The following is a 23,264-nucleotide window of genomic DNA, read 5'->3' as shown; positions in this document are numbered from 1 at the left end:
CTGATGAAAAGAAAAAACTGAAAACAAGAATTCTTTAAAAAAAAAAAAAAGTATGCTGTTTGAGTAGATTCTCTGTTTGTGGACACAAACACCAGGATGTTGCTTCAGTCTCCAAGGTTGACAAAATGGCACCAAAACTGCTATAATCACATCGTCTCGAAAGGTCATGAGCATGTCACTGCAGCAGGCGTCTGGATTCCTCTTAGACACTATCAGAAGGAGAAAAACATCAAGTTCAGTTTTGCCACTTCAGGATACGGGAAAGCATGAGACATTTTACACTTCATGGAAATCTTTTGTATATAGTCACTGCTTTTTATGCTCATTCTACTCAAAATTAGCTCATTCTGCTCAAAAGCTCATTCTGATTCTGATTTTTATAGTATTTACAAGAGCATGTGGTTCTTGTTTTTGTGTGTGTCCAATCTCTAAGATATCATTCAAAGGGTGACTAATGGGTTAAAATTGTTAGGTAGGTAATGGTGGGCATATTAAAGTCTGTCAGGTGGATTTTTAGTGCCAGTTCTTAAGATATCAAACTGACAACCATACCAGGATGATTGATTGGAAATTTTTCAAACTTTGGCACAATCTTTGTATAACCATCATCATTCAGTAATGAATTGTAATTTCCTGCACTGTTGGGTTTTGATCTAGACAAACTTACTTTATTACCACATATGACTTTTAAATTGGCTTATGTAACTCCAAAGTAATTTTTTGGCTCATATACAACTTCTAAATTATAATTCAGCTGAGATAGGTCCTGTTTGACTGTGTGACTGAAGACTGTTCTTATGATTGAGTCTTCTTTGTGTCTTATTCCTGTAGTTAATCTCATGAGTTTTGACGATGTCCCCTCTGCCTCGGAGAAGTTAACCCACCCTACCACACAGCGACCAAAGATGCCTGGCAAAAGACTGCCTGGACACAGAGGCCACTCCGTGAGTATAAAATGCACTTATGCTTAGTTGCCTTGGGCTCTGATCTCTCAGTTTAATGCTAAAAGACTAATGAAAATATCTGAGGTAATAACATAAAAATGTTTTTTTTTTGTTAGCAAAATTTTATTAAAATAACATTTGATCAAAACATTAATTTTGCACATTCATTAAGTGCCATCCTTCCACTTGGAGATATTGCACCAATTTTCATTAATATTCAAAAACTTAAAAAAAATGTTTTTTTATAATAATTAAGTACTTTCACCTAGAATCATAGCCCTGCAGGATAAGCAAACCAGGATCTGCTAAATCTCTTTGTGCCAAGCACTAACATTTATTTTTAATATATATTTTTGTAATAAATCTATTACATGTATTTTGATTGAGACAGAAAATAATTTTCTTATGTGTTGGGAGGCATAATAAGGCTATCAGGTAGTGTTTTTGTCTGGATCAAAAAAGGCCTTACCAGTGACACCTCCGATGGGATGTGTGTCAAGTATAGTGCTATTTGCGCTTTTCTCTTACCATGTTTTTGAATAACATGCTCTGTAACGTCTTGCAGCCGAGCAAGGAGACTGGCGAGAAAGCTGAGAAAATCGAGAAAGTGGATGACGTTACACCTTCCACACAAAATTCGTTTAAGGTACCTCAAATATATAGCACACAATTCACATTCAAAAAAGAAGATACTGTGATTTATATACAAGTTTATTAAAAAAAAGGGCAAAGAAATTATGACTTAAATGACTTTTAATGATGAATAAAAAATTTGGGTGAACTATCCCTTAATGCAAGAATCTTGAGGGCTTTCTGCAATATCTAATTAGAGTAATTAAATAGCTAACCGAAAGAATATGTAAAAGGTTTAATTCCCCAAGATGCCTGTCTGATTAACTGTGACTGCTTGAAAATACATCCCATGAAATTATATTCTCAAGGGTTTGTGAGATAAACAGCATCTCTGATATGATCTCGACTGACTGTCTGGCTCTTCTTTTTAAATGAGACTTCAGTCCTGAGCACATATTTTATTATGTAGTGTTCTTTAGGTTAAGCTTATGTGAAATGGACTGAGAACACACTGTCTGGTTTCACACAGATGGTACTCACATTTGGACTAGCACAAGGTCACTCTTTTAAGAAATAAAGAGAAGAAAGCATACTATAATAAGTGAATCACTCTGTGGACAAATGAACTCAGACCACCTCCTGAGTTTGTGTGAACTTTTTACCAGTGGTTTATTAATATTTCACATTTTTAGCCTGAGAAATGTTTGATTACTAAGCAGAAGTTTTCAACAATTAGGAACATGACCTCAGTGTCTCAGCTGGAAACGCTTTAGAGATTGGTTCAAGGTCATCCTTGTAAATCAGACTATCAGGGAACTAGTTCGGAAATATCTAAGTTTATAAAAGATAAGAGTATTTCCATAACCTAACAGTTGTATTGTTTGCTAAGACATGGCATTGAGTATTTTTCATACTAATTGATACGCTGGATTTTGCTTTTCTTGCAGATGTCTGTCTCATCACCCTTACCATCTATGGTGCCTAAAACCATTTCAGCAACCCATATCACCCCTGAGCTCAAACCAAAACTTGACAAGGAAGAGGAGAAAGGATCTGAACTTGAGGAACTGAAGGCTCAGATGAAGGAGCTAGTACTGTCTATAGAGTTACTGAAGACACAACAGTCGTAAGTGATCGTTTTGTTTCATGCTACTTGGTTTTTGGTATTCTGTACTGGTCGAGTTATGTCTATAAAATATAATGCACAAAAGATGTTTCCACATTTGAAATTTCATTTCATTGTAGATTAAGTATTTAGATATCACTTGTGACATAAAGGTTGATTTCCGTAATTCTGTAACTTCTTTCATAACTTTGTAGGAGAGAGCTCAATGAACTCCGAAAAGAGCTGGATGATGAACGACTCAAACGGGTGGCCCTGCAGGTAAATCGATCTTTAAATCAGAATTCGTCTTTACGGCTTGTCAGAGTCTGTTAGTTTGATGTAAATGGATGTCTAGAGTGCTGTTTCTGAGGACAGTGAAATGCAGGCAGGATACCTTGGGTTTGCTTCCACACTCAGCAGGGGTCTGACTCGGCTCCGAGTCTCCTGCTGCGTGTTTCTCACACTCACTGAACATAAAAACTAACAGTACTTTACCTAAGGTCCACACCTGCTAGCAACTAAGATATATGGCACATATATATGATATGTCACACAAGGCCAAGGCATCAGTTGTGGTGATTGAGGTGATCTGAAATGTTTTTGGATATAACGCTTTTAACATATATTTATATACCTAAAATGAAATAAAAAAAATGTTGACTTTAATTATTAGTGGCATTTTCTAAACCGCCTAACCCACACAGTTTGTGTACTATTTACTTTTTTTTTTTTTTAAGCAAGACACATTTTTTTTTCCAAATTGAATTTCAGTTAAATTTTAAGCATCCAAAAACACAGGCGAGTATTTTATATTATTTTTTTTATTTTGGAAAATGTAAAAATGTAGTTCTTCAATATTGAGGTGTTTGCCATTTTGTTGAGTTTTTTTAGTTAAAGGGTTAGTTCACCCAAAAATTTTAATTAGCCCATGATTTACTCACCCTCAAGGCATCCTAGGTTTATATGACTTTCTTCTTTCAGATGAATCCAATTGGAGTTATAATAAAAAATGTCCTGACTCTTCCAAGCGTTATAATAGTGGTGGGTTTTATTGTTCAACAGTCCAAAAGAAGTCCAATTAAGTGCATCCATCCATAGTAAAAAAGTGCCTCACACAGCTCTGGAGGATGAATAAAGGCCTCCTATAGCGAATCCATGCGTTTGTCTAAGAAAAATATCCATATTTAAAATGTAATAAACAGTTTTCTCTAGTTTCTGCTAACTGTCATACGCATGTTCACGAGAGAGTGCCTTTCCAGCGGATGACGTAGGGCATTGGCGTAGTCGTGCATGCGGCTTTGATTAGTAACGAACGCGGAAGCGCAGAGGAGAGAGCAAAACAAAACACTGGTCACGAATTATAAAACGAGGATTTGTAAAGAAAAATGTCGGATGATTTCAACATAAGCCAAGAGGAGACTGGTTTCCTTTACTAAAGAAAGGAAACTTTGCTTCCTTTGCTCCTGTAAACAAACGTTGGTTCTCGCGAGACAAGCATATTCTTACTGGCACTTAGGCTACGCCGACGTCCTACGTCATCCGGCTTGCGCGTACGACAGTTAGCGCAAGTTAGAGAAAACTGTTTATAGATATTAAACATAAAAACTGTTTATAAATATAAAACTCTGATTGGATTAATCTGAAAGAAGTGAGTCATATACATCTGTGATGCCTTGAGGGTGAGTAAATCATGGGGTAATTTTCATTTTTGGGTGAATTAACCCTTAAACTTCATTGTAAAATGTTTCCTCTTTAATGATCTGTTTATTTAAGGTACTATGTTAGACATTAAAATAATAGTTCACAGGAAAATGAAAATGAGCTGAAAATGTAATCACCCTCAGGCCATCCAATATGTAGATTAGTTTGTTTCTTCATCGAAACAGATTTGGAGAAATTTAGCATTACATCACTTGCTCACCAATGGATCCTCTGCAGCATTGGTCTCAAGCTCAATTCCTGGAGGGCCACAGCTCTGCACAGTTTAGCTCCAACCCTAATCAAACACACCTGATCCAGCTAAACAAGGTCTTCAGGATCACTAGAAACTTCCAAGCAGGTGTGATTTGGAGCTGGTTGAAGCTAAACTGCAGAGCTGTGGCCCTCCAGGAATTGAGTTTGAGATCAATGCTCTGTAGTGAATGGGTGCCGACAGAATGAGAGTCCAAGCAGCTGATAAAAATATCACAATAAACCTCAAGTAATCCACACAAATACAATCAGTCTTGTAAAGCTAAAAGCTGTGTTTGTAATAAACAAATCCATCAAGACATTTTTAACTTAAAACCATTGCTTACAGCAGAGTCCTCTATCCATAATATTGCTTTCTCCAGTGGAACAAGTTGTCTCCTCTGTATCAGGAAAGACATGTGCACAGATCAAGCACTGTTTACAAGCAAAAACAGTCAAAACAAATATGTCTGTGGATTTTAATGTGAGAGGACAACAGGGCATGGACTTTTTCAATAGAGGAAGTGTTGTGTATTATGTTATTTTGGCCAGAAGCAATGGTTTAAAGATAAAACTTACAAATGTGCAGCTTTTCACTTCATAAAATGTTAATTGATATACTGGAGTTGAGTGGATTATCATAATGTTTTTTTATCAGCTGTTTGGGCTCTCATTTTGACATCGCCCATACAGAGGATCCATTTGTAAGCAAATTAAAGTTTAATAAGTTTCTCCAAATCTGTTCTGATGAAGAAATACCCTCAGGCCATCCAAGATGTAGATGAGTTTAAATCAATTTTCAGCTAACATTCAATTTTGGCTGAACTACTCCTTTAAAACAGGTTTATAATGCAAACAAAAGTTTACCATGTTTATTAAAATAAAATTATGTCTGCTTATTTTCAGATGGAGATAGAAAAAATAAAGAAGATTGTACAATCAACATGAAATAAAATCTGGCATCCTGAACTGGACTAATGGCTCCGCTGTCGCATCACGAGTGGAAAGTGACCTCCAGACGGAGGGACGGATATCGTTCACATCATCTTTACACTCACTGACTTACTCCACGATTTGTAAGATTCAAATATTTGCACATGATGAGGTTTTTTTCTAGGTTTAGAAAAGTGTAATTATGACAGATGTATATGTTTGTTTTCCTCTTCTTCTTTTTTTTTTTTTTTTGCCAACAAAAATGATCGAGGCCTTACTTAACTACTGTGCTGGATATGCAGTCTGTGCACTTATTGAGATGTGCAGTGGATTATGCATTCAATACTACTGAGTCTGTATAAATGTTGGGGGATTATGTTGTTTCCTTGTTTTTTACGACGGGTTAGTTTAAAAAAAAAAAAAGATATTATGATCTCAGCAATATTCTGTCTATATTAGCCTCTTTAGATGATTATCAAATGTATGACATACTCTTGTTTCCATAGTGATGATGTATTCTGATGATGTTGAAAAGGGAGAACATTTCTTTTTGTTTTTCTCTAACATTCCTATCCAGGGTAACACTATTGTGCCTGTTAAGATTTTTTACAAGTGTTAATACTGGGAGCTCTCATATTATATAAATATATATAGATATATATGTGTTTACTTAGATCTACAGCATGATATATTTTTATGGTCTATTGATTGTGACATCATAAAAATGTACTGGGTTCGTGTATCCGTGTTTGGTTTAAAACATTCACACTTCCCTAGAAAATAAAAACTGGCTTCAACAAGCAGCACTTCACCGTAAGAATGGCAAGAAATCCATTTCACAATTTAAGCTGCACGGAGTGCTGGTGGGTTTGTTCTGCAGTTATGCCCCCTTGAACGTACAAAAATGAAATGTGCCCATTCCGCAGGCCTCTTAACCCTTAATCTGAAAATCTATTTTTAAAAGCATTCCTGCCCAAGGATTGTTTGTTTGTCTCTGTGTGAGAGTGGAGTTGCTGATGCAGTAGGATGACAGGTTGACCCCTAAAGCAATAAAAAGGCATGTCTTTTTGGTTTCCATTTTTAAATGTCGGATGAGTATGTTCATGTTCCTTTGCAGCAACTTTAAAGGATCTTCTGTAAAAGTACATTGGAGCAGAGCTCAGAGACAGGATTGTATCGAGGCACAGATCTGGGGAAGGCTACAAAAAATTTCTGCGGCATTGAAGGTTCCCAGGAGCACAGTGGCTTCCATAATTTTCAAATGGAAGAAGTTTGGCACAACTGGGACTCTTCCTAGAGCTGGCCTCCTGGCCAAACTGAGCAATTGATGAAGAAGGACCTTGTCTAGACTGGTGACCAAGAACCTGATGGTCACTCTAGTTGAGCTCCATGATCATATATGCAGATGGGAGAAACCTACAGACCTCTATGAATTCTAAGCATCATGTTTGAAGGAAACCAGCTCTGCTCATCACCTGTGGAGTACCATCCCAAAAGTAAAGTGTGCTGGTAGCAGCCTCATGCTGTTGGGCTGTTTTTCAGCGGCAGGGACTGGGAGACTGGTCGGGGTTTAGGGAAAGCTGAATGGAGCAAAGTACAGAGATATCCTCAATGAAAACCTGTTCCACAGTACTCAGGACCTCAGACTGGGCCGAAGGTTCACCTTCCAACATGACAATGACCCTAAACACACACAGCCAAGGCAACAGAGGAGTGGCTTAGGGACAACTCTGTGAATGTCCTAGAGTGGCCCAGCCAGAGCCCTGACTTGAATCCTATCAAACATCTCTGGAGAGACCTGAAAATGGCTGTCCACCGCCGGTCCCCATCCAGCCTGACTGAGCTTGAGAGGATTTGCAAAGAAGAATGGCTGAAATTCCCCCAAACCTGGGGCCTCATTTACAAAGCGTGCACACTCCGTTTTGATCTTCGAGTGTGTGTGTGTACGCTTAAATCCACACCAATGCTCATATTTGTAAAAACTGTCTTTGACGTGGAAAAGTGCTTGGCATCACGTCAGGGTCTGAGCAGACGTACGCGCTTTTTCTTGTTCAAGTACTGCAGGTTTTTTGAAAATGTAAGCTGTTCTTGCAGCTCGCTGTTCTAAATTAAAGGATTTGGATGATGACTGGTGATTATTTATTTTTTTTACATGTTAATGACATTTAAGTAGGAGTCGTTTACAAGCAGAGAGCTGAAACCTTTCATTTGCGTGTACTGTAAGTTCAAGATCATTAGCGAATCATAGATTTCACATCTGAAAGAGACGCGTACGTGTGTTTTCTGTACGTATGTTCATTTTATGAATCACACGTACGCATATTTGAGATATGATCGTAAGATCAATTTTAGGATGGTTTCTGCACAACATTTTATAAATGAGGCCCCAGGTGTGCAAAGTTTGTCGTCGTACCCAAAAAGACTCAAGGCTGTAATTGCGGCCGAAGGTGCTTCAACTAAGTACTGAGTACTTATGTAAATGTAATATTTCAGTTTTTTTTTCTCTTTTTAATAAATTTACAGACATTTCTAAAATTCTGTTTTCAAACTTTGGTAAAACTTTACAATAAGGTTTCATTTGTTACCATTAATTACCTATATTAATTAACATGAACAATAATTATGTTAATATTATAATATAAAAGTTAAAGTAAATATTAAGTTCAAAACTTACTAATAAATTATTAAATCTGTTAACATTAGTCAATGTACTGTATATATATATATATATATATATATATTAGTAAAATAAAATTTAAAAAAAAGCTCAAAAGAACAGTATTTGAAATCAATCAATTAATAAAAGTGCAATTTAGAATGACTTCTACATAGCCATCATTAATTGTAATGGTGGTATAGGGACTTGCAAATTGAACAGAATTTCACTTTAAATTATTTACTTTTTTATTATTTTACTAAACTATTCTATTATTTGACTAGACTTACAAATCCAAATCCATTAAGCTTAATGTCAGCAGGTCATGTTTACACAGCCTTTTAGCTCCCTGATTGGCAAGTTAATTAGGACATTTATAGAGATTTCATAATTATATACTTAAACAGGTCACGAATGGCAGGAAACTATTGGAAACTCTCCAATCAGCAGAGCTGGACTCAGACCAGATCAAAACATGCTGAGACACATGCTGTGAAAGACACACGTTTCCATCTGCTGAGCTGATCAGAGCCAGTTTACATTTCCATAACAGTCAGTCCCTGCAGCACCAGGAGAGAGCATGCCCTACCAGATTATGCTCAGTGCTGTGTTTTTACAACAGATAAATCCAATTTATCACTGATCTTATGTAACAAAGCCAGGCAGATATCAGGATTGTCTGGTCAGGTCAACAATAATTGACCTGTATGAAACCGCTGCAGCCATTCAATCAAGTCAAGTATTTATAAAGTACACATAGCAGTACACATAGCATGTTTTTAAAAAAAATAACAAATAGAAGGAATAAAAGGTGAAATACAGTAGATAGGGTCAAGTTATTTTTTTATTATTAAAAGTAGATAGAATTGAAAAAGAATAGAGTATATGTTAATGTTAGAGGGTCAAGTTTTTATATAATAAAAGAAAACAAGTACAGAACAAAAACAGAAAAATTATATTTGCATTTAGCCTACTCTTTAAAAAAATAGTTGAATCAGGGAATTGTTTATTTGAGACATTCTGAAGGTAAATTTGGTAAATGTAATAACACTATATAACAGCTGCCACCTCAGTAACGAACAGAATTTGATTTTAGGTGTGAGTGCTTATTGCTTGCTTACAGACATAACCTTTCTTATTGATAATAAGAAATGTTTAATCAAATTACCAAATATATTTAGTTTTGAGAAAAAGTCATATAATTCAGAAAAAGTAATTTAATTGTGTTCAGGAGTCAAATCTTAGCGCAATGATGCAGCCACAACTCGACAGCATAATCGTTTGGTGAAAGAATTGCTTCATTTAGTAAGTCAGCTGACATCTCATTAACTCGAGTCTTGGCACTCTCATAGAGTTGCTTTGTGCTCTTTCCTAGAAAGCCTTCTTGAACCAAACTTGTGACTATCAATGGTGTCCATTAATTTGTGCGGTAATTTGCACTCCTTTTTAAATGCTTTGGTTGTGGCCATAATCATAGCGATGGTTTCTCCTGAGGCCTTTTTCACATCTAGGATGTGTGGTAATGCACCATTTAACTAGTCAGAATCCAAATTTATCATAAATGGGAACAGTTTCTGGTAAACTTGTGATGGAGCACAAAAAAAAATCAATATATAGAGGTCAAGTTTTAATAATTACAATTTGTTAATGTTTTTAGTTTTTTTAAAGAAGTTTCTTATGCTCACAAATGCTGCATTTATTTGATTGAAAATACAGTAAAACAATAATATTGTGAAATATAATTTCAGTTTAAACAACTGTTATTTTATTTGAATATTCTTTAATTTGTAATTTATTTCTGTGATGTCACAGCTGATTTTTCATCAGCCATTACTGATCAGGATTTGGTCCTCAAGAAACATTTCTTAGTAATATTAGTGTTAAATACAGTTGTGCTGCTTGCTCTTTTCAGTTGTGCTGCATTTTATAATTTAATGAATTCTTCCAAACCTTTGATCACTAGTGCACATATTATTTAGCATGTCATTTAATGAAGAAAATAGATGCTTTGTCAAAGCAATTTATCATGGCCTTAGAGGAACAAAAGACCACCCCACTGTTTTAGGACATCATGCTGTTTCCTTTGATTAAATTATTGGATTTTCCAAAGATTTATCTCAAGCACATTTGTCAATCCCACTGTAGTTTGTAACAGCTGAATGTTGATGATAGATAGGAAATGCTTGCATACTACTTTGGAATTATTAATTATGCTTGAGTATTTACACAAATGTTTGATAGTACATTGTAGCTCTGCTGTCAGTAACCTAAATTAACCCTTTCTGGGACAGTGATGATCACTACAAAAAAAACATTGTTACTATATAAACATGGTAACCACAAATTACCTATGATTTTGCTACACTAACCATAGATTTATCATGGTATTTGTAGTAAAACTGTGTTTATACAAATAGTAATCAATATGCCAAAAAAACATGGTACTACACTTTTACTAAAATGATGGTTCATTTCGTAAGGGAAGTTATACAGCTTACAATCAATTATAATTATTATTGTGTGTAGGCCTGTATTTTTTTTTTTTTAATTTCAGAGCAGCCCAGGCCATTTCTCAGACTGAACGGCAGCTCAAAACACCCAACCTCTGAATGTGCATATAATACGCAAACTATAGCTCTCGGTTGGATAAAGCAAACCAGTGTTGCTCAAGTAAAGTTTTGATGGATGATGATGACTGAAGATTACAGTGACATACAGGAGTCGTTAGTCGTGCGTGGGGTAGTGGAGAATAGCACAAATTGCGCAGACCTCACCGCAAGAGAAATTATGCCCCTCACGCATAATTCAAATTGGTGCGTAAAAGTGTTTATTTTGTGTCAAATCTATTTTATCCTGTATCTATAAAAAATTAATTTGTCTTTTAAATGGGAATACTACAAATTCATGTTTTACATTCAAGCTACCCATAAACGTTATAGGCTAGTGAAAAAGTTCTTAAAAAGCAACTAGTGAAGGAATGCAATAATTAACAAGTAATTTTCAAGCTATTTTTAAAACGTTTGCTGCATAAACTAAAAAAAAAATCTGCTAATCACATATCAGTCAAAATTGCGAGAAAAAATACAGTTGTTGGCTAAACCTTCCAATTTTACGGTATTCAGAAGAGAGCAAAATAAAAATCTGAAAATATAAGCAGCTTTAAAATGATAGTAAAAAAATATTTAAGCTATAGGCTACAATTATAAAATAAAACAAATTAAAATGCCATTAGTTATGAACAACATATAAACGTCTAGCTAACAAATTTATTTAAAGAGAAACTTAAACATGCCTACATCTCTCGTCCGGCACGAATACGTCATACAGAGCTGACATACAGAGCCGCTGCGCTTCGGGTGTCCCGTGTTCGAATCCTGACTCGATGACCTTTCCCGATTCCCCCCGCCTCTCTCTCTCTCTCTCCCCCACTTACTTCGCTTCCTGTCATGTCTGATCTGTCCTATCACAATAAAAGCCAAAAAGAAATCTTTAAAAAAATGACCATTTGGTGGCATAGCAATTGCCAGTTCATATTTGTGCTAAGATGGCAGGTACTATTTTCCCTACAGAGATTGTTGTACATTTATTTCATTCTTTGACTGGCTGTTTATGTTCTCTTTCTCAGTTATACGACTTGAGTTTCAGGGATTGTTTTTTCATATCAGTTAATTATTTTGATGACAACTTCTTATTAAATGTATTTTAAATTGGTGGATAAGACTCATCAAGGTCCTTAGACCATTAGTGTTTTCTAATTTAATGCAATTTTTTCTAATACAAATTATATTATCAGCATATAATTGTGAAATGTTTAATTGACAAAGTTACTTGTTTCATAATGTCGTAGTATTTGGTTTGTCCTACTTTTACTTAAATTGAAGCAAGAACATCTGATTGTACGCCCCGATGCCCCTCCCCGCCCCCCCCCGCCTCTCTCTCTCTCTCTCCCTCTCCCACTTCGCTTCCTGTCATGTCTGATCTGTCCTATCACAATAAAAGCCAAAAAGAAATCTTTAAAAAAATGACCATTTGGTGGCATAGCAATTGCCAGTTCATATTTGTGCTAAGATGGCAGGTACTATTTTCCCTACAGAGATTGTTGTACATTTATTTCATTCTTTGACTGGCTGTTTATGTTCTCTTTCTCAGTTATACGACTTGAGTTTCAGGGATTGTTTTTTCATATCAGTTAATTATTTTGATGACAACTTCTTATTAAATGTATTTTAAATTGGTGGATAAGACTCATCAAGGTCCTTAGACCATTAGTGTTTTCTAATTTAATGCAATTTTTTCTAATACAAATTATATTATCAGCATATAATTGTGAAATGTTTAATTGACAAAGTTACTTGTTTCATAATGTCGTAGTATTTGGTTTGTCCTACTTTTACTTAAATTGAAGCAAGAACATCTGATTGTACACATGAGCTCTCATAACTTTCTTCTGCATGGTACATGATCTTTCTTTAAAAAATGTTAACAATTTCAAAATGTTCTCGATTGCTTAGGCACATTTTGTCAAAACAGCCATTACATTCTCTAAACTGTAAGTTCAACTGTCACAACTTGCTGGAACATCAAAACTCTATTGCATGTCTGCAAAATGTAGTAACTCACACAAAACGTTTAATGCATGCATCAAAACCTATTGTGTCTGATTTTGTCAGTGTCACCAAAATTAAAAAGTGTTTTTGTCATCGTGTGAGCCATCATGTGAGTTTTATTTTTTTAATCATAGAAATATTTGATATTTGCAAATAATTTAATTTCGGGTTATATTCAAATTCCATTTTGTTTTATGCAATTTAATTTCATATTTGTTATATGAACATTTTTTTCTACTTTTTGTTGACAGACTAAAAAAAGTCTGTTTTGTCTGTGTATCACTGAGCATTTTAGATACGTATTTCAACAGTAGGTAAAGTGTATTGGTAAATGTCAATACTCTAGTACACAAAAAGAAAATTAACAGTTTATTGATAGAGCATTTTGTTTATATTTATATTATATCCCCTAACACCACCACCTCTTCCACAACAAGCAACTGTGAATGTTCAGTTTACATGTAACAGATAAACGTACTGTACAAATATAAATGTATTTATACAGTTTACTGTTGTAGCTGCTGCTGTTTATGGTTGTGACATTGCCCTTGTTCAAAAATGGTAGTGATTGTGATGGGCAAACTCCATACAGTATATATGCTTTCAAACTTGACTGATTGGTAAGATTCCTATTTCATTACAATGGCAAGTAGGGTTGCTAAGGTGCAGAACATTTCTGAAAACGTTCCAAAAGTTTCCGAAAATGAACACATTTTTTCAGAAATTTACCAAACAATTTAGTAAACTTTCCCAAAATTCTGAAAAGTTTCCAATTTTTTTTCCCAAATTGACCAGATATTGACCGCTCCTTTGCAACAATGGCAAGCCATTTGCCAACTTAGCAGAAATTTGCCAAATTCAGTGAGAATCAACTCATCAGCCATGTCCATTTAGTTACAGTATTTAGTACTGTATTGTGCAAACTATAGACAATTTTACTCTTTTGCGCACATGTGCTAAAACACATGCAGTTTGCTTAAATCAATAAAAAAAAAAATCTGATTGAACTGATTCAACAAGAAACTAATTGTTCAGACATTTGAAATTTTGAAACAATTGAAAAAATCTCATTTGAAAATTACGCCAAAGCGATTGAGAAAAACTGTAAATCTCCATGCAGGGTAAAATTTGATCTAAACTAAAGTTGATTTCAACTATAGCATGTGGACATATTGTGGCATAATATTGTGTCCTTACATGCTACAGAGTGAAGGTTATTTCTCTGAAGTTGAATTTGGCCCCACCGATTAGAGGAACTGATCTATTTTTTTGCATTCCAACTACAACAAGGAATGAATTTTCATCCAGATCATCAAAACCACCAGTCATCTGATTGTCTGACCTCTGAAGAGGGGAGTATCAACATATTTATCTGATAATGCATGCATGCATCCTGTCTTTCTAATCTTCTCCCTCTTTATCCTTTCCTTCTCATCGCTCTTGTCATGTAATACTGGCACCCTTACAAAACCTTCAGCCAATCATAATGCAAATTAGCATACAAAATATGACATACATTGCTCGCATTTATATGCACGTAAGTGAGACACTACCAAACACTAGTCTGATTATTGGTCTGAAGCACATGCGCCCAACAAAGCACTAGAGAAATCGTCTCAACCTGCAGCTACTGAATCAATTTACATAACCGAATGTAAGACCATTATTACCACAAACCTACAGTGCTGCTTGAAAGTTTGTGAACCCTTTAGAATTTTCTATATTTCTGCATAAATATGACCCAAACCAATGTGAGAAAGGCCTTTAGTTGCTTAGAAGTTAGCCTGCAGTCCTTTGAAACCTAGTGGACTTTTACACGTCTTGCTTTTAGAGTGTTCTTTGTTGGTGGACCACTCCTGGGTAGGGTAACAGGTCACGAATTTCCTCCATTTGTACACAATCTGTCTGACCGTGGATTGGTGGGGTCCAAACATTTTAGAGATGGCTTTGAAACCTTTTCTAGCCTGACAAGCAACAGCAACTCTTTTTCTGAGGTCCTCAGAGATCTCATTTGTTTGTGCCATGATACACTTCCACAAACATGACCAAACTTTGTTAGGTCCCTGTTCTTTAAATAAAACAGGGCACACACTGACACCTAATAGTCATCTCACTGATTAAAAACACCTCTGAACAGATGGACTCTAATTTCACCTTCGAATTAATAGCTAATCCTAGAGATTCACATACTGTTGCCGCTCACAGATATGTAATAATATTGGATCATTTTCCTTAATAAATAAATGACAAAGTATATATTTCCATCTCATTTGTTTGACTGGGTTGTCTTTGTCAACTTTCAGGACTTGCATGAAAATCTGATGATTTTTTTGGGTTATATTTATGCAGAAATATAGACAATTCTAAAGGGTTCACAAACTTTCAAGCAGCACTGTATATGAAACTACACATTGCTTAACTGAATATTTTTTTCATAGATTATGGCATTCTTCTAACCTTATTTTCAGGGGTTTATGGCTCTCAGTAGGCAAATAAAAATGCTAATACTATTAATATAAATTTATATTCATATTTTGTAAAAATATAAATCTCAATTAGGTAAACCTTTCCATTCTCATGCCTTAAAAATTGCATGAGAGGTGTAAATAGGTTCGATATTTCAGTTGGATGTAGGATGAGTTTCCCTTCTGAGCTTTTATCTCTATATTATTTATTCTAAAATGTGCATGCGTTAGCATAAATTTGTTAGCTTTTAGCCAAATAGATTTTTAGATTTTAGCTTTTCGTAATTTAAAATACTCTCCTTGCGTATTTAAAAAAGCTATCCTTGAAACAATTCAGTCCTTTCCTAACACTTGGAAAAAGGGCGAAAAATACAGTGTTTTGATTGGCTCTAAAATCATTTTTGGCTGAACAAAGTGAAGGAGCAAAGGTTGTGTGAATTTGTGCTAAATCTAACTAAAATAGGAAACACGGCAAATGACCAGTGCTTGCGTAAATAACAGGGAGACAGCATCTGTGACCTGCATCCCTTGAGTATAGAAATATGCATCATAATGTGCAGCCAATTGTAGTTTCCGTTACTTCAGCAGTTAGACGGACGTGAAATTCCTGTGACAGTGAATGTTTTAAAAATGAAAATGCAGCCATTATTGTCAATTACTCACCTCATGTTGTTTCAAACCTGTAGAACTTACTTTCTTCCATGTAACACAACAAGAGAAAGCTTTTGACACTGTTCATATTGAACTGTCAAATGCCAAAAAGGGCATACATTTGTCACTGCTTTTATAGTTTATGGATTTGTGACCGTTTTGTTGGCCTGATAGAGAAAGTGTCATAAAATTCCTTACTTTGCCAAAATGTTGACACTGATTTTACTGAGGCATTGATTTTAGGACCACCAAACTTGGGATGAAACCAAAATTTCACCAATTTCAGTATCACATTTGACATTTACTGCACATTTACTTCTTTTCCTGGAGTAACAGACAAAAGACTCATCATGATTAATCTTAACGAACTGTTTAATTTACGTTAAAATGACTTCTTGGTTTAATTTAAGCCACTTGCTTCAAATCAAAATCCAATTTCATGTTTCTGAACACAGGCCTGATATAGGGGATTTTTGATTCCCAGCACACTTTGCATTAGACTGAATGTGGAGAGTAAAGGTCAGAATTGCTTTATGTGTTTTGAGAATGTGTGTTTAGTGTTACGTATTTTGTTGCATTGTGGATTAGAAGAGTTTCCATCATTGGAGTTTTAAAGATTACCATTATGAAGAGTGAAGCTTGAGCTTAGTTTGAGGCTTTAGCATTACAAGAATTTGTTGAATATGCTATCAACCAGAGATATTTCTAAGCAAACAATCCTTTCTATTTTGTGCTCACATATGGCTGCTGTTTTTTGTTTTTTTTAATGAAAAAATGTGTTTATGATGTTTGTGCTGTTTCTAGCTAGCAGCTAACTTATTTGACTGAATTTTTTTTTTTAACTTTAAATCCAATGTACATTTTTGTTTTGTGCTAAAGTTTTTTTTTTCATTATTTTAAAAATCAACTTAATATGTAATTATTTTATTTTTGAAGTTATTGCTTACATATTGTGACATTATGATTAATTCGGACATTGAAAAGTTTTATACATTGCTGTGCATTCGTATGAATTACATACTTATGTAAACACATGACTGCATGATTGACAGGTCTATCACATGGGGGGGGGCTTTACAGAATAGAGCTGTCAGTGCTACATGTGAACTGCCAGTAGTGGAATGAACTGAGAAATTGAGTGGATTTCTGTCGCCGCTTACTGTGACCAATGACTAGGTATTGTTTTACCTAGTTTAGCTCTGAAGGAAGGACCGTGCTGAACAACGACTATCATCATCATCATTAATCTTCAGAAAGAGAAGTGCCAGACCGACAGCCCCTCAACTGAGGCGTTCAATAACAGAAGAAAACAACTGCGGCGCAGTGCGTGTGATTTACAAACGTGGATTATGGAGAAGTTATCGACTCAATTTTAGGATAATTTCCAGTCGAGATTGCTCAAATCATCGGGATGGTTGAAGAGTCATAGCAAGGTAAGCGTTTGTTTTTCGGGAAACATTATAGTGATTATTGTGAGCGCTTTCCATGCCGTTATTGTTGTGTTGCGTGCACTTGTTGGGTCTGTTTTTGAGCTTTTGTTTGTTTACGATCATATAGTCTATCTATGAGAACTCAGTCATAGACAGAATGCTTAAAATTAACAAAGTTTTCAAATGAAGCCTTGATAGCATTGTTGTTTAAACTTTTGCATGATTTATTTTATTCAAATTAATACTGTACAATGTCTTGCTTCAATGTTGTTTTTTTTGTTCTTTACATTTTCAAATGAATGATAGGCTACTCTGTTTCAAGATGCTCAGTACATCATTGCAGCTGACAGATACAGACAGTTTTCACGGCTAATCTGCGTTTGCGTTTGCAAAATTGGTGGTTTGTTTTTAAGTTTCAGGAGAATAACATTGCCATAAGGAAATAAGTTGTTTAAAGTCAACACATACCAGAAGTGCAGGATTTATCTACTGATGTTTCACAAAGTTCATCAGATATGATATTAATAATTATTCAGGAATTGATAACGTTTAATACAATACAGAAATCGACTTTATAGGTTTTTAACAACTTGTGATTCAGTATGTTTATTTTAACAGAATTTAATAAATGAACATCCATGAAAGCCTTTACATCAGACAGATGTGCACATTTATAGCAACCCACTCTGATTCCTCCAACAAAAGAGCGGTTATTCTTCAGTGCTTTTATAGCAAGTCACATTTCTCTTGTTAGTTCTAAGAGGTCATTGCACATTAGACTCTTTTTTTATGAATGGAATTTAAAAACTGACTTGTCATGTGACAGCTTTGAAATGATTATTGCATGCATCAAGTGGTCATCTCTTAGAACTTAAACCTATTTTATGAGATTTATTTATTTAGAAAACGTATTTGGGGGAGGGGATTCTCTGTTTACCCAGTCAACAATTTGAACTCACAATGATTTCATATACTACTCACACGGTGAGGATCACAGTATGAGGATCGTTTGAACTCACAATGATTTCATATACTACTCACACGGTGAGGATCACAGTATGAGGATCGTGTGATGTCACTGTGATCATCGCATGATCTCACGTGTTGACTGGGTAGTAAACTCACACATTTTCTAACACGAGTTTGCAGCGGCGGGGGCTTTAAATGAAACACGGATGCAGCATCACCTCTGATTGCAAAAGCTGTGTGTCAACAGAGAGTGTAGTGAATGCTCATTAAGTTAAGCCTACTGTTTTTTTTTCTCCATAAATCCACTAGAAGCTTTAAAGTGACTAACAGTGCTGATAGGAACCTCAATACTGTGTCCATTTTAGCTCTAGTTTCAATTAGTTTTAGATAAATTATTGTCTAAAGGTTTGTTTTGAGGTGTTTGACAGGTGTTCTTTGCTACTCAATAGCATTCTTTTGACATGACCTCAACTTTTTGGAAAAAACAGTCTATATAGTGGAGACTTGACTTACAAAACACAAAAAGGTGGCATGGCTACAAAATCAAATGTAACTACTGTAATAGGAAGCAATTATAGTGAAGTATGTCTGTTGCACTAGCAATCTGTTCTGCTGAACATGCCTGGCGGCGGGAAGGAGAAGACACTGCCATCTCTACAATAACACAGCGTTGTATAAAAATCCTGATGTAGCAGTTTTTTTACATGTTCTTTTGTCTTCCGACTAAAACTGACTAAATTGCTTTATTTCACAGATTTAATATTTTTTTAAACGTTAAATAACTAAATACATACATTCCACAATCCTCAAAGGGTTAGTTCACCCAAAAATGAAAATTAGGCTGTGTTTTACTCACCCCAGAGCCATTCTAGGTGTATATGACTTTCTTCTTTCAGACGAATGCAGTCGGAGTTAAAAGGAAGCAAAGTTTCCTTACTTTAGCAAAGGAAAACCAGTCTCCTCTTGGCTTATATCGAAATCCTCCGACATTCTTCTTTACAAATCCCCGTTTTGTACTTCTAATTAGTGACCGTTGTTTTGTTTTGATCTCTCCGCTGCGTTTCCGTGTGCGTCACTTCTGAGCTGCGCATGCGCAATGCTGACCTCATACGTCATCCACCTAGATTAAAGATTAATCTAGCTAGATTAAAGTGATTATTACGTTTTGAATATGGATTGTTCACCTTTTTTTTAATGGATGGGCTCTTTTTATTTAACTGAAGCATGCAAGTTGCAACACCCGCTGAGTGGCATTAAACAGCTTGAAAGATCAAAGACAATTTTTAATATAACTCCGACTGGATTCGTCTGAAAGAAGAAAGTCATATACACCTAGGATGGCTCTGGGGTGAGTAAAACACAGCCTAATTTTCATTTTTGGGTGAACTAACCCTTCAAGGACTGCCAAGAAGCAGTTTATAGGCACATTAGTAATCTAAATTATTAAATGAATAAATAAATTTACTGATTAACAGACAGCAAGTTTCCTGCAAACCTCAAGATACCAAATCAAACGATATGCCTATATCTAAATATCATCTTTATAGATAAGTCCATCTAGATAAGTGGTTTTATCTGGTATTGCTTGAGGGCCTGGATTTCTGCAGTATCACTTTTCTGTTCTGTGATTTAATTCATTTTGATCATTTAATTTGGAACTGTCAAATGAATGAATGTGTCTAAAGAAAACCCCTGCTGTTACAGTAATTAGCAACCTTATGTGATTTACTGTGATTGACATTGGAAAGGTATAAATAGGACAGATAGAGGTAGGTGCAAAAATCACACACAAAATCACATCGTATTTATTCCAGAACTACGTGTAATTAATATCTTGAAAGGACTGACCAAATGGAAAGAGAAGATTTCGCTAAGTCACTAATGGTAATCATTTGGACAAGCATCAGTTTCAGTATTGCCAGTAATATCTCTGTAAATATATGTAGAACTTATCTATGATAGCAAGATTTGTCTGATATAGTGCTAAATTGCACTTCGTTAGAAGACCTATCATTAAACCTTGGAAATTGCTCTACTTACTGCTGAGAGGAACTGCTGAGAAATTATATGGCTAGCAGGTCTAACTCATGTCTTATTCCTATGCCATTTTTCACCACTGTCTCAAATACATCCGTTTTGTGAGGGGCAGTGATATATATTTAATTTGTATCTTCATGCTGCTTACATATGAACATTTTTCATGAAAATGCATGCACTCAAGGACTCAGTATGTATTGATTACAGATATGAAGAGAGTGTCTTCATGTACAGTAGCCGATAAGAGATGAGGGGGTTTGTAGAGCTTAATCTGGAGCCTCAGAAGATTGGCAGCAGGTTTTTGAATTGTAAAGCTGTTGGATATGGCTCCCCTCCAGATTATGTCTCAAACTGAGTTCAAATATTATTCTGTTTTCGTTTTTGTTTTGAATTTTTTTCCCATTTATTCTGCAGGAAAGTAATCACACTCCTCAATAAGGCCCTAATGGAGAATGAGACCATCCCTTTGGGCTATGTCCCACATTACCTTCTTCAAGGAGATCCCTTTGCTTCCAAGCTGTCCAGGGAGGCAGACATAGTGGCGGCGTTCTACATCCTTATCATCGGTAAGTGCACAAGGTCGTTGTTCATGTGAAAGTGTTCTTTATAAGCAGCATGTGAATTGTCTTGGATAAGATCAGAAATAATAATTTAATCATTTGAATTCGAATATTTAATTTAGGTTACAGCAGAATGTCTGGAGTTTTAGTGATTGTACTTATTTCTTGTTGATTTTAAGAAGTTTGTCTTGTAAAATGTCTTCAAACAAGTATTTGTAGTGAATTTAACATACTGAAATTTTCATTATATTTTAGTTACCAACAATTGCATGATAAAAGCATCAGATATTTTAATGACTCTCAGTGATGTCAGATAATCGGGTTTTGCAGTTAGATTTATTGTATTACTTAATCTTGCCTGAACATATAACATCCTTGGCTTGCATAAGAACCACTTATTTTTAACGTCATGTTGGTTGGTAGGGCCTATGTGCTAATGAACAGTCTTGGGAGTAGACACATTGATATAATCTTTAAAACAATGGGTTCAAACCCCAATTGTTCATCATGAATAAAGCCCACCCAAGAACTGTAACATAGCTGAATATGTATTTAATGCATTTGTTTTTAATAAATATGTGTGCACCATTGCCATGTGTACTACTGGCAAAAGAGAAAAGATTCTGCAAGATTCTCCATGTTTTGTTAATAAATTGATGGATTTCATTAGACTGTTCACAGAGACACCCAATTATTTTTGTCATTTTAATGAGAACCTTGTACAATTTTTTATCTTTGACTCTCAGATATTCATTATTAGCTATTTTTGTCCAGGAAGTCCATTGTATTGGTCTGCTGAATTCAATATCGGAAGAATGCACACCTACCATACATATTTATTTCACTGATGTTGTTATGCATTTTAAAAATGTATCTTGAAAATTCCATATATTCCTCTTTCAGCTTATTTGTCTTGTTTGTCGTGTGTGAGCGTGCTCTGAGGTTATTAAAAATCAAAGCATGTGTCTAGCGTTTTAAGATGTTTGTATTGACCAACAATAGTAGCATGTGTACATATAAATTATATAAGCACATTACAGAGATTTTTCAGTGACTGTACTGACACAATGAATGCCTACAGGTACATTAACCAGCATGTATTTGATTCCTTCTGAATCGAAAAAGTTATCAATTTAAATGAAATGTTTAAGAAAGGCTAAAAGGTGCAGAAGCTACAGTAAACACATTCTGAATTCTTAGAACCAATACTTGACTTGTAACTTTTACTTAAATTAGCTAAAAACTGACAGTCACTGAGACACTGAGACTTGTTCAATCCTCTCACGCTGTCATTGAGATGTCATCCTCTGTCATATAGTGGAGTTTGTTTTGAGCAGTGTCATTTAGTCCATGTTACATGCTACATACAGGGGAGATCCTGGTTGGTTAATTTTTTTTTACTACACTGAATATTTTTGTGGGTGGGTTTATGTTTGAATGGCAGTTTCTCTGTAGGTACATACTGTAGTATTGTTTGCCAGAAAAAAAAAGTTAGTTAATTGAACACATTATTGTAGGATTTTTTTTTACTACACTGAATATTTTTGTGGGTGGGTTTATTTTTGAATGGCAGTTTCTCTGTAGGTACATACTGCAGTATTGTTTGCCAGAAAAAAAAAAGTTAGTTAATTGAACACATTATTGTATTGGTGTATTTTTATTGGCTTTTCAGGAAAAAATTTAATGTTTAAATAATAATAATAATAATAAATAAAATAGTAATAATAATAAAATGCAAAACAATTCATGAAATAGCAAAAAATATAAAAGGTGACATATTCTTTTTGTACTTTTTAATCCTTTGTATTGCAGAGGTCTTTGTTTCCCCCTTTTTTTAAAATTATTTTCATGAATTTCTCTCTAAACCAGAATAAACATTTCTAAAACTGACATGACCTCTCCAAGAGAATGATTACTATGTCCAATCTGTATAGCTGTTAGAAATAATTCAGATGTTTTGCCACTACATGTCTTTTACGAAATACGCTTTTGAAAAATGTAATTTAAAAATCCTTTTTTTGTTCAGCACAACATCATTTATAGCCCAGTCATCCATCAATAACCATGGTTGAATATTTGATTGCCAACAGATTTACCAAGCTGTCTTTCAAACAATATATATACAAATAAAAAAAAAGGGAAAATACGCCTAAGCTGGATATAAGCTACAGCAGTCGGCTTAATTAAATGGCACAACAGGCAGCTCTCTTTTAACACATATTATTATTATTATTTGCTTAACCACTTTAAAATGGCTTTTTGGTTACAGCAAGATAATATATTAAATGGCGCAACAGGCAGCTCTCTTTTAACACAGACTTTAAAAAGGGATGGATGTTTGCTTCAAGTGATAGGCCAGTTAAGTGAAATTATATTATCTTGCT

The 23,264-nt window shown here is 35.0% G+C and overlaps 1 protein-coding gene across 3 annotated transcripts in view; it reads left to right on the top strand.

Annotated features, from left to right (window-relative positions):
* The window catches only part of LOC107732411 (CD2-associated protein-like), a 55,276-nt gene extending 48,625 nt beyond the window's left edge, over positions 1-6,651 (top strand). For all 3 annotated transcript variants that reach the window (XM_016543735.1, XM_016543734.1, XM_016543736.1), the window contains exons 15-19: positions 832-944; positions 1,510-1,590; positions 2,465-2,643; positions 2,838-2,901; positions 5,479-6,651. In XM_016543735.1, coding sequence (XP_016399221.1) covers positions 832-944; positions 1,510-1,590; positions 2,465-2,643; positions 2,838-2,901; positions 5,479-5,520 — 479 coding nt within the window. In that variant the 3' untranslated portion in view covers positions 5,521-6,651. The remainder of the gene's footprint in view (positions 1-831; positions 945-1,509; positions 1,591-2,464; positions 2,644-2,837; positions 2,902-5,478) is intronic.
* The last annotated feature ends 16,613 nt before the right edge of the window (positions 6,652-23,264 follow it).

The sequence above is a fragment of the Sinocyclocheilus rhinocerous genome, unplaced genomic scaffold, assembly GCF_001515625.1.
Source record: "Sinocyclocheilus rhinocerous isolate Xijiao unplaced genomic scaffold, SAMN03320098_v1.1 scaffold68, whole genome shotgun sequence".
Classification (NCBI taxonomy): Eukaryota; Metazoa; Chordata; class Actinopteri; order Cypriniformes; family Cyprinidae; genus Sinocyclocheilus; species Sinocyclocheilus rhinocerous.
Note: the sequence above shows the minus strand (reverse complement) of the source record. Positions and strands in the feature narration are given on the sequence as shown.